The 12,406-nt window shown below is 43.7% G+C and overlaps 1 protein-coding gene across 1 annotated transcript in view; it reads right to left on the minus strand.

Annotated features, from left to right (window-relative positions):
- The window catches only part of f5 (coagulation factor V), a 119,317-nt gene that overhangs the window by 50,912 nt on the left and 55,999 nt on the right, over positions 1-12,406 (minus strand). Inside the window, exon 10 of the mRNA XM_043700875.2 lies at positions 3,835-4,037. Within this exon, the coding sequence (XP_043556810.2) occupies positions 3,835-4,037 (203 nt within the window). The remainder of the gene's footprint in view (positions 1-3,834; positions 4,038-12,406) is intronic.

Here is a 12,406-nt window from a genome sequence, read left to right on the forward strand (position 1 = left end):
GGGAACCTTTGCCACGAAGCAAAAAATACTGGCATGAAATTCCTTCTGAATGGCAACAAGAGTCTCAGAATTTGTATTAACATGTTCCCCACCAGTTCATTTCAGTGAACTGTATGCTAATTGAAAGCAGGCGTATTACCGTATTCTTTGCACAGCCCATTTCTCATACTGTGTAGTCCCTGAAAAATTGCTGAGTGGACTTGCACGTGCACACTGTTTGTTCCTGCATTCCATCTTCCAAAGAGCTGCACAATTGCACAGCTTTGAGGAAGTGTTGATGCACTCTGTCAATTATTGAATATGGGACACACCCTAGGAGATAATAGGGCTGGGACTTATGCTGAGCTTTTAAGATGTTTGGAATCTTTAAAGGCTCTCATTCTCTTATACAGAGGTGGCACGGTGGCTCAGTGATTAGCACTGCTGCCTCACAGTGCCAGGGTCCCAGGTTGGATCCCAGCCTTGGGCAACTGTTTGCACATTTTCCCCATGTCTGCGTGGGTTTCCTTCGAGTACTCCAGTTCCCTCCCACATTCCAAAGATGTGCAGGTCACGTGAATTGGCCATGCTAAATTGTCCATAGTTGTAAAGTGCATTAGCCAGAGGAGGGTGGGTTAATTGTCAGAGGGTCGGTGTGGACTTGTTGGGCCAAAGGGCCTGTTTCCACACTGTAGGGAATCTTATCTAATCTATAATATACCTGATTGATTTGCGCAAGAGGAGTCATTTTGCTGTAACATTACTTTGGCAGTATCCCCAACAAACACATAATAGGCACATTTGATATTTATGCCTGGACTTTTGAGCTTATGTATATTTCTTTAATTTCAGAAATGATTCAAGTACGCAAAAAACAGGAAAGCATGTTCACTTTTCAATGAAATAACTCAGAATAAATTAATGGCTTTGAATGTTTCAAATCCTACCTCAAGGTGGCGATGTGCACCCCGCGCATGCATGCACGCGCACACACACACACACACAGCCGGCCCTCCACCCCCTCCCCCTCGCCCTAAAGAGGAAGCTGATGTCACTCAGAAGTGATGAAATGTTTATAATAATAATACATGAAAGATTTCAAAATGAATAGGAAACTAACAATTATTATTGCCCCATTACCATTTTTGCCAAGCTATTTGGATTTTGGAGATTAGTCCCTAGGAGCTGTCACAGATAATGGATTATTCTCTTGGGGAGATGTAACATCTGTATTATTCAACTTTCCAGCCCAAATGACTCCAGATCGCTGAGTTGTATTCAGTTACAGACGGCTATCATTTTTCTTAAACAGTTGAGTCAACTACAGTCTCAGCTCTGAACAAAACCAGATAAATGATCTGGATTAGTACAAACTTGTCTCCATTGAGTCATGCCTGCTTCACACATATTTTTGGTTCCTGCCAAGGAATTCAAGAGCTTTACCCAATTGTTACAAAATTCAGGACTGTCCCTATCCACAATTCAATTCAGTCAAACCCAAGCCAACCCCTAACATTTATGGTAACTTTTAATCCTAACTCTTGTGTTACCAAATCGTAAACTTCGAGCTAAATTCTGCTAAAGTTCAGGTTCCCTCTCTGCAGTTTGCTATAACTAAAGACTTCAGTTTGATCAAACTCCCTAGTAACCCTTCAAATACCTCCAAACTTTGAGACTACCACACATTATTAAAAATCACACAAAACCAGGTTATAGTCCAACAGGTTTAATTGGAAGCACTAGCTTTCGGAGCGCTGCTCTCTCATTGGGTGATCGTGGAGTACACAATTGTGAGACACAGAACTTACTGCAAAAGTTTACAGTGTGATGTAACTGAGATTATACATTAAAAAATAACTTGATTGTTTGTTAAGTCTCATCTGTTAGAATGACCATGTTAGTTTCACTTCTTTCATGTGTAAATCACAAAACTTTTTTTACAAGTTACATTCTCAGGCTAACTTTAACAATTGGTGTCAGTCCAGTAATGTGTTGAAGGTGTTAGCCCCTGTGTGCTGTTGTCTGTGCCATAATGTTTAGACTGATTCTAATCGAAAAATTGAGTTAACAGAATCTTACATGGATCCATGCAGTTTTTGAGCAAAGTACAATGAAACTCTGCAAGTACAAATTCAGTCCATAAACGTATATGTGTATGTGTACGTATGTGTGTGTGTCTGGGGTGGGGGGGTTGTGAGTGTCTGTGAGAGAGAGTATACATGTATGTGTGTGTGTGTGTAAAAGGGTCTAAGTCTGTGAGAGGGTGCGTGTGCATGTGTGTGTGTGTTTGTGTGTAGGAGTATCTATGTGTGTGTGTATACTGCAATGGTGGTCATCTGTAATGTGACATGAACCCAAGGTCCCAGTTGAGGTCCTCCCTATGGGTACAGGACTTAGCTATCAGCCTCTGCTGGGCCACTTTTTGTTGCTGCCTGTCCCGAAGTCCACCTTGGAGGATGGTCACCCGAAGGTCTGAGGTCAAATGTCCTGGACCGCTGAAGTGTTCTCCAACTGGGAGGGAACACTCCTGTCTGTTGATTGTTGTGCGGTGCCCATTCATCCATTGCCGTAGCCTTTGCTCGGTTTCACCAATGTACCATGTCTCAGGGCACCTTGCCTGCAGCGTATGAGATAGACAACGTTGGCTGAATTGCATGAGTACCTGCCATGTAAATGGTGGGAGGTGTCCCAACGTGTAATGGTGATATCCATGTCCTACCGTGACAGGGTTGTACGGAGTTGTCCTGAAAGCCGGGCAGTTTGTTACGAACAATGATCTGTTTGAGGTTTGTTGCTTGTTTAAAGGTGAGCAGTTGAGGTGTGGGGAAGGTCTTGGTGAGGTACTCATCCTCATTGATAATGTGTTGCAGGCTGCGAAGAACATGGCATAGTTTTTCAGCTCCTGGGAAGTACTGGATAACGAAGGGTATCCTGTCAATTGCAGCTGTGTCTGTCTCCTGAGGAGGTCATTATGGTTCCTTGCTGTGGCAAGTTGGAATTGGTGGTCGATGAGTTGACCATTATATCAGTTCTTATGAGGGCATCCCTGAGTACTTCCAGGTGCCCATCACGTTCCTCCTCATTTGAACAGATCCAGTGTACATGTAGGGCTTGTCCACAGGGGGTAGCTGTTTTAATATGTTTTGAGTGGAAGCTGGAGAAGTGTAGCATTGTGAGGTTGTTTGTGGGTTTGCAGTAGAGTGTGGTGCTGTGGTGCCCAATCTTGATGGGGATGCACGTATCCAAGAATGAGAGGATAGTAGAGAGTAGTCCATGGTGAATTTGATGATTTTTTAAGATTAGAATCAGTCTAAACATTATGGCACAGACAACAGCACACAGGGGCTAACACTTTCAACACATTATCTGGGCTGACACCAATTGTTAAAATTAGCCTGAGAATGTAACTTTTAAAAAATGTTTTGTGATTTACATATGAAAGAAGTGAAACTAACATGGTCATTCTAACAGATGAGACTTAACAAACAATCAAGGTATTTTTCAATGTATAATTTCAGTTACATCACACTGTAAACTTTCGTTATAAATTCTGTGTCTCACAATTGTGTACTCTACAACCACCTGATGCGAGAGCAGTGCTCTGAAAGCTAGTGCTTCCAATTAAACCTGTTGGACTATAACCTGGTGTTGTGTGATTTTTAACTTGGCACAAGTCCAACATCTCCAAGTCATGACCACACATTATAAATCAGTAGCATTGATATTGATGGAACATCTATCATTATAAAAATGCTAATATTGTTATTTACAGCAAGCAATGCCATAACAAATGAGCTGGTATTACACAAAATAAAATATAGCTTTCTAGTGGTCAATAGGTTAATGCTACTTTACCTGCAAATTCCTAGCATCCAGGGACAGGTACTTGCAGATTAAAAGTGGTCCAAAAAGTCCTGAAGCAATGTCCCGTGTGACATCCACAGCACTATGATACAGTCTTGTTAGGCATCTGGGATCTGAGGTTGTTGGTCCAATATCTTCAGAAATCTTCCAAGTGTAAATGTGGACTTGACCAGGATCAACCTGTTTTGTGGAATCTGCAAGGTTAATTAGAACTTCAGGTTAATTAGGTTAGGGTTAGGACATTATCTGTGCATTGATTGTTTAAACCTGAGTACTTATAGACAAGAATCCTGCCTCTCTTAAATGCAGGATATATGACCCATGTGATCATTTCATCTATATATTTCACTGGATAATCCTTCAGTAATGTTTTCAGCTTCTTTTATGTCCGTTGGAAGTACTCACCACTGCTGGGATCATACATTGAAATTAGGAGTTGGAGTGGGCAATTTAGTCCTTCAAGCCCACTCCGCCACTTAATGTGATCATGGCTGATCATATCCTGGTCTCAACGTTACTCTCCTACCTGCTTGATGTAGCCTTTTATCCTACTTTTCATCAGAAACTATCTATTTCTTCCTTGAATCTGTTGACTGATTCCACCTCCACTGAACTCTGGGGCAGTGAGTTCCAAAGATTCACAACTTTCTGACAGAAGTAATTTCTCTTCATCTCGGTTTTGAGCCTCCTTCCTCTCATCCTATGACCTCTTGTCCAAGACGCCCGCACCAATCAACCACATTGCCCCGTGGCCCAACATTTCAACTCCCCCTCCCACTCTGCCGAGGACATGGAGGTCCTGGGCCTCCTTCACCGCCGCTCCCTCACCACCAGATGCCTGAAGGAAGAACGCCTCATCTTCCGCCTCGGAACACTTCAACCCCAGGGCATCAATGTGGACTTCAACAGTTTCCTCATTTCCCCTTCCCCCACCTCACCCTAGTTCCAAACTTCCAGCTCAGCACTGTCCCCATGACTTGTCCGGACTTGTCCTACCTGCCTATCTCCTTTTCCACCTATCCACTCCATCCTCTCCTCCCTGACCTATCACCTTCATCCCCTCCCCCACTCACCCATTGTACTCTATGCTACTTTCTCTCCACCCCCACTCTAGCTTATCTCTCCATGCTTCTGGCTCACTGCCTTTATTCCTGATGAAGGGCTTTTGCCCGAAACGTCGATTTCGCTGCTCCTTGGATGCTGCCTGAACTGTTGTGCTCTTCCAGCACCACTAATCCAGAATCTTGTCCAAGACTGTCCAACAAGGGATAACATCTGTTCAATCTCCATCTTAACTATTTCACTTAGCATTTTATATACCTCATTCTGATCCACCGTCATTCTTCTGAACCCCAGCAAGTACAAGCCCAAACTATTCAACCACTCCTCGTACGACATCCCTTTCATCCCTGGATTCAACCTGGAGAACTTCCTCTGAACTCCCACCACATCCTTCCTCAAGTAGGGAGATCAAAACTGGACACAATACTCCAGGTGTGGTTTCAGTAACAGTGGCGCGTACTTAGGGAGATATTAAACAGCACTCTTGGGGATTCAAGATGGCGGCGATCTCACAGGCCTGTCTTGCTGAGCTTTGCACCACAACTCAGGCAAAATGTTGCTTTTACCCTCCCCGCACTAGCTGTTTTGGTAAAAATCGGTAGTTTTAAGTTCCTAGAATCTTTATATACTCTTTTTAGCGATTAGGGAAGTTGACTGAAGGTAAAGGACCGCATGGATCGCAACAAGCAGGGTACTCCCCTGCAGCAATGGACACACTCTTGGCCACAGTGTCGACCTCAGTAGAAGCCCGTTTGGATTTACCTGCTCAGCAGAGTCTGGCTTCAGAGTTTGTCAAACTCCAAGAAAAACACTACACACACACACTTTCTCACACTCACAACCCCCACCCCAGACAGGCACACACACAGACAGACAAAGACCCACATGCAAACACATATATATTGTGTGGTGAATTTTTTTGGTACAAAGTTACATTGCACGTTGCTCAAAAACCACATAGATTCATGTCGAACTCTGAGCTCAAACACTGCATGAATTTATGTAAAACTCTGTTATTTCACTTTTTAGATTGGAATCAATCTAAACATCAGGTCATAGGCAGAGAACACAGGGGGCTAACACCTTCAACACATTGTCTAGCTATCACCATTGTTAACAGCTAACTGAAAAAAGGGTTTTGTGATTTACACATGAAAGAAGTGAAACTATCACTGTATTCTAACAGATGAAAGGTTTAACAGACAATCAATTCTTCAATGTATAATTTCAGTTACATCACACTGCAAATTTTTGCTATAAATTCTGTGTTATGATCGAGCCCTCCACAATCACCTGATGAAGGAGCGTCGCTCCGAAAGCTAGTGTGCTTCCAATTAAACCTGTTGGACTATAACCTGGTGTTGTGTGATTTTTAACTTTGTACACTCCAGTCCAACACCGGCATCTCCGAATCATGTCCAAGAAAAGATTGAGTCAGTGATGGAGGAGACTCAGACCAAGCTGGAACTGATCTTGACCATGCTGCTAAAGCATGAGCTGGAGATCCTGTGCCTCGGGCAGTGTCTGGAGGAGGTTAAGCGGCGGTTCATAGCATTGGAGACCACGGCCGAATCCTCGACGGGACAGATCCAGGCTCTGGAGAAACAGATATGGACCTTACTGGAGTAGGTCGACGACCTCAAAAATTGAGGTTGGAGGAAGAATATCTGTGTTATTGGGCTGCTGGAGCAAGAAGAAGGGGATCAGCTAGTCAGCTGTTTTGAGCAATGGCTGCCGCAGTTCTTGGGATAGGAAGCCAAGGTGGGCCGGGTGCGGATCGAACAAGTTCATCGGGTCATGGCCCAGGTCGGACCAGCAACCCTTGCCCAGTCCTAGTGCGATTCCAGTTCTAAAGAGACAAGCAAAGGTATTGGAAGCTTCCAGAATACTGGGGAAGGATCCACAAGGGATCAAAGGTTTTGTTTTTTCAGGAGTTTTCTGCGGCTGTGATCCGAAAGAGGAAGGCCTTTGATGAAGTAAATAAGAGGCTGAGAGATTTGGATATTCAGTACTCTGTAAGGTACCCAGCAGTGTTAAGTTTCAGCCACAGAGGGTCAGTGCATGTTTTTAGTTTGTCAGAAAAGGCAAAGGACTTTTTGGACACTTTAAAATAGACTGGCTGGTTCAAACAATGTGGACAATAATGGTTCTTTTTGTCTGTTGTTTGCTGCGTTCGTCTGGTTTTGTCCCTTTAATATGCTTCCTTTTCTCTTCCCTTCTCGCATTTGTGGGGTTTGGGAAGCGTTGTCAGAATTTATTTTTTGGTTTGATTTTTACCAGTAATAACATGGGTCAATGTATGGTTGAAATGCTCACTTCTAATTTCTTTGTTTGAAAGATGTATTCCTTACTTTTTGCTTGCCTGGGTTTGGGGTGTGGCTTCAGATAGAAGGAACCATGGAGGTGTTTGTGGGTAGTGAGAGTGCCCCCTATGGGCAAGGAGGAAAGTCTCCTGTTATTGTTTTTTTGTATTGGTTTGTTGTAAGTGTAGTTTTTAGAAGTTTTGTTTTGGTAGTTTCTGTAGTTGTGTTTTTTTAGACTCTGAGTCTTTCATTGTTTCCACTTAACGTGTTGTGAGTAGGGTTCTTCCTCTCAGAGGGGTCATGGGCTGTTTCAGATGGCTATGGCTAGTTGTTCATTTAAATGGTGCACCTAGAATATTAAAGGGAGTCACTTACCGATGAAGAAAAATAAAGTACTTTCGAGTCTTAGAAAGGAGAGGGTTGGTGTTGCTCCGTTGCAAGGAACCCATCTTGATGACAAGCAGCATCTGAAGTTGCAGCAGGGAGGGTTCTTTTCATCTTTTAACACTAAAAGCAGTGGAGTGACTATACTTGTTTGGAAGAATCTCCCATTTTAGTTGTTAGATCAAACTAAGGATGAACGTGGGTGGTTTGTGATCCTCAAAGCTTTAATACATGGTGAAGAGTATGGTATTCTGAATGTTTACTGCCCCCCACTCTGGCACACCCCCTTAAATTTTTAATGAATGCATTTTCCAGGTTGGTGGCCCTTAGGAGCATGCCATATGATTATAAGGGGAGACTTACATAGTCTCATGGATCCCACAGTGGACAGGATGCACAGGGGTCTCCCGGGTACCTCCCCACAATCTAAACAACTAGTGGACTTACATGTGGAGTTGGGATTGGTGGATGTATGGAGATACCTTCACCCAGTGGGTAGGGACTACACCTTTTTCCTCAATCCACACAAGTGTTACACAAGGATTGATCTGTTTCTTGCTCCGTCAGCTTTTTTGGATTCAGTGCTGTTCTGTAAAATTGGGAACACTGTCAGTGTATATGGAGGTTAGGGCCGGGAGTAATAGGGTAGGTTCCCAGCATTGGCGCATGGACCCTTTTCTCCTGAAGGACAGTAAGTTTATCGAGTACTTTTCGCGGGAGTTTAAAACATTCTTTGCTATCAGTTCAGGTACAGCCAGTAACCTATTGGTGCTCTGGGATTCCTGATGAAGGACTTTTGTCCGAAACATCAATTTTCCTGCTCCTCAGATGCTGCCTGACCTGTTGTGTTTTTCCAGCACCACTCTAATCTAGACTCTGATCTCCAGCATCTGCAGTCCTCACTTTTGCCGCTCTGGGGTACTGCCAAGGCTTATGCAAGGGATATAATTATCTCTTATTCAGCGAGTCGGAGACGACAGAAGGGAGAGCAGCAACGTATGCTTGAGGCCCAACTGAAGGCAGCTGAGACTGCATACTCTGATAGGCCATCTGTGACGAAGCTACAGTGGATCACTGCTCTTCGGGCTGCTCTGAACTCAGTGCTTACTCAGACAGCAAATAGAGAACAAGGGCTATTTGACTATGGTGATAAGCCAGATAAATACTTGGCATATCTGGTTAGGAAGAAGAGTGCCCTCTCCAATCTATTACATCTATTAGAGAGGGTACCTGTACTCTTACTTATGATTCCAAAAAGATCAACGTGGCACTTAGGAAATTTTACTCTGAGCTGCATCGATCAGAGGGTTGTGAGGACAGGTTGGTGAAGGTGGAATCCTTCTTTAAGAACCTGGACCTTCCAGGCATGACTCTGGAGTAGGCGTCCCTTTTGAACGCTCCCTTGACACTGTAAGAGATACAGGAGGTGGCAAGGCAGCTCCAAAGTGGTAAGGCACACGGCTGAGATGGCTTTCCCAGAGAGTTTTATATGGAATTTCTGAATATATTGACCGGGCCAATGTTGGACATGTACAATTATTCATACAGTCAGGACTGCCTCCCACCCTCTTTGAGAGAAGCTAATATTTCTCTCATTCTCAGGAGAGGAAGTTCTGGAGCACTGTACTTTGTACAGGCCAATCTTGCTGCTAAATTTGGATTTTAAAATCCGGTCTAAGACACTAGCGCTGAGGTTGGAGAAGGTGTTGCCCTCTATTCTAAAGGAGGATCAGACAGGTTTTATTGAGGGCTGTAGGTCCTCTAATAACAGTAGAAGAGTACTGAACATGGTCCAGGTGTGCCAGCAGAGGTTGATTCCAGGCTTGGCGGTCTCCTTAGATGTGGAGAAAGCATTTGACCGAGCGGAATGACCATACTTTTTTTATGTCCTGGAGCAGTTTGGTCTCAGTGGGGCCTTTGCCAGATTAGTGGAAGTGCGATGTAGCATTTCTATGGCAGTAGTTCTAAATAATGGCAGAAGGCCTGACAATTTCAGTATTCAGTTGTCCCCTCTCACCACTGTTGTTTATGTTGGTGACTGAGCTGCTGGCTGAGACTATCCAGAGAGACCCCAATATAGTCATACCGGAGGTGGGATCGGGGGGCACAAAATCATCCTTAATGCAGATGATGTTCTCCTTTTCCTATCAAACCCAACAATGTCTGTGTCTCTTTTAATACAGTGTCAATTTATTTAGTTCTTTCTCAGGGTATAAGATTAACTTTATGAAGTCAAAGTCATGCCTGTGGGGAGTCTTGGGGGAATACCTGATCAGATAGAATCAGATTCCCTTTCAGGGTGGTCACAAGGAGATTTTCTGTACCTAGTCATTTTCATTACTCCCGCCTTTAACCAATTATACAATGTTAATTTTGTGTACTTGCTTGAGAAGATAAGGCAGGACCTTCAATGTTGGGATTCTTCCAATTTCCTGGTTAGGCCAAATAGGTCTTGTAAAAATGAATGTTCTTCCTCACTTATTATATCCCATGTGAATACTCCCTCTGATGTTGCCCAGGCAAACATTGCTGAGACTTAATGTTTGTCTTTGTTCTTTTATTTGACATCGTAGATGGCCTCTCATTAAGCCTGCCAAATTGCAGCTTCCCCAGGGAATGGGGGGACGGGGGACGGGGGACGGGGCGGGGGGGGGGGGGGGGTACACTTTCCAGATTTTAAGAGATATCAAATAAGCTCCCGATTATCCTTTATGAATGATAGGCTTGTCAGGATCAGAGTTCAATATGGCTGGATATTGAGGCCATCCAGGCAAAATGTTCCCTTATTAATTTGTTATTTATGGATAAGATGAGGACAGTCATGGAGTATTGTCAGAACCCAACTGTCATTAACACAGTTAAAGTGTGGAGAATGATATGACAAAGCAAGGGCAGTTTATCTAAAACCTCCTTTCTCACTCCTATAGTAGGAATGCCAGGATTTTGGCCAGGATTGATGGATTCTGGTTTTAGGATATGGGCGTCCAGGGTAGTCTGTTGTCTGGGAGACTTATTTATGGGGGAGGTCATGAATTGCCCGGCTGGGACCTCTTTCATTAGTTTCAGATCAGGGACCTTATCCAGAAAAAGACCACACTGTTGTTTGATCCTTATAGGTCTGATGTAGAGAGGAGAGTGCTTCAGACTACAGGTACTCTCTCGATTAGCACCCTCTCCCACTGACTAGGAGGTGGCACCTCGAAAGATATTGAATGGGTCTGTGGGTCTGGGCGCAAGAATTGGGAGTGGAGATCTCATCAGAGATATGGGAGGACATTTGGGAGAAGGTGAGAAAGAACAATAGAAGTTAGGCTATGCAGCTGAAGGTTGTTCACAGGGTCTATTTGGCCCCAGAGCAGCTTGCAAAATTTTAAAAGGGAACATTTCCAATGTGCAAAATAGTTATTGGTACTCTTACAAATTGTGGGCATGCCACAAGCTTTGCAAGTACTGAGGTACTATAGCAAGTGTCTTGGAGGGGGTCCTGGGTACCAAAGTTAAAGTAGATTCAGTATCTCTTCTCTTGGGCCTGCCGAATCTGCCTTCTCTAGATGAGCATAGGAAGAAGCTGGTTAATATTCTTACATATAGTGCAAGCAAGAGTATTCTGATGAGTTGGATCTTGGAAAGTCCTCCAGGCTTACTGGGATAGCGTAGGTTAATTATGGAATATGTCTAACTAGACTTCCTTCTGAGTATGGTGCACCAGAAAACAGAGCTTTTTTTATAAGACGTGGCAGCCCTTTCTGAACGATATAGAAACAGATTTGTCGGTAATATTAACTAGGGCCTTTGTTCAGCCATGACACCTGGGTCTGATGGGCCGGGTGCCCTGAGAGGAAGAATCCCGAATAAATACGGGTACACTAACTGATGCTCCCGAGGATTGGGAGCTTTGGTGGGGTTGCGCTGAGTGGTGTAATTTAATTTAATTTATTTTGTTTAATTATTCATTGAATTGTAGTATGGGTAGTTTTTAAAATTTGTTTTGTAAAGTAAGTAATAGTTTATTGTTATTGTTGTTTTACTCAGATCTTTTTTGTAACTTTATAATTTTGTAAAGGGTAAAAAGCTTTCTCAATAAAAATAATAAAAAAAAAGCACTGTCAACGGCTGGGATCATAGCCCTCACCACTATTGGCTGATGGTGATTATTGATGGCTCCCTATCTACCCACCCCACAGTGTCCCTTAACCTCATGTGCTCTATCATTAGCCACTCTTATGTTTGCAATTATTGTCCTATCTGCATTCCAACATAGTGTCTCCAATCCTCAACTGCCTTCCCCAATTTATCCAACATAGCATTGGCTCCTGATAATGCCCCTTGAGCTTCAGAGAACTGACCCCCCTGGACACACTACTACCCACCCTCTTGATTGACCTGGATGATGACCCTGACTAGCAAGTTACAAAACTCCCTTGACTGATCTCTGATCAGCACAAGTTCCCAGCCAACCGTGTTCAAGTCCCTGGACTGCTATCAAACAATGCGCTTGACCTACTGTGCTGATATCTCCTGTTTGATAACAGTTCCCTTCACTTAACTAAGAGATACTCCCTTTAGACTTCATTTGGTTGAAGCCCATGCTGTGTGTTTGCTGCATACGTTGCTGGTAAATGCTGTAGGTTGACACAGTATGGGGTTGTCTGGCAACATGTCCATTAGCTTGACTGATCATTGCTGTCCAGCTTTCTGTCTGCACTAAAAGGCAAGGCAGGACAGAGCGACCATGAGACTTCTGGGTGTGAATAAGGTGGCAAGGCACAAAAAGGCAAGACAAGGCACACAGAGATGCAGTGAGCATCCAAGTA

Source organism: Chiloscyllium plagiosum, unplaced genomic scaffold (genome assembly GCF_037043375.1).
Source record: "Chiloscyllium plagiosum isolate Xiang-an unplaced genomic scaffold, Cpla_swu_hap1 HiC_scaffold_12, whole genome shotgun sequence".
Lineage (NCBI taxonomy): Eukaryota > Metazoa > Chordata > Chondrichthyes > Orectolobiformes > Hemiscylliidae > Chiloscyllium > Chiloscyllium plagiosum.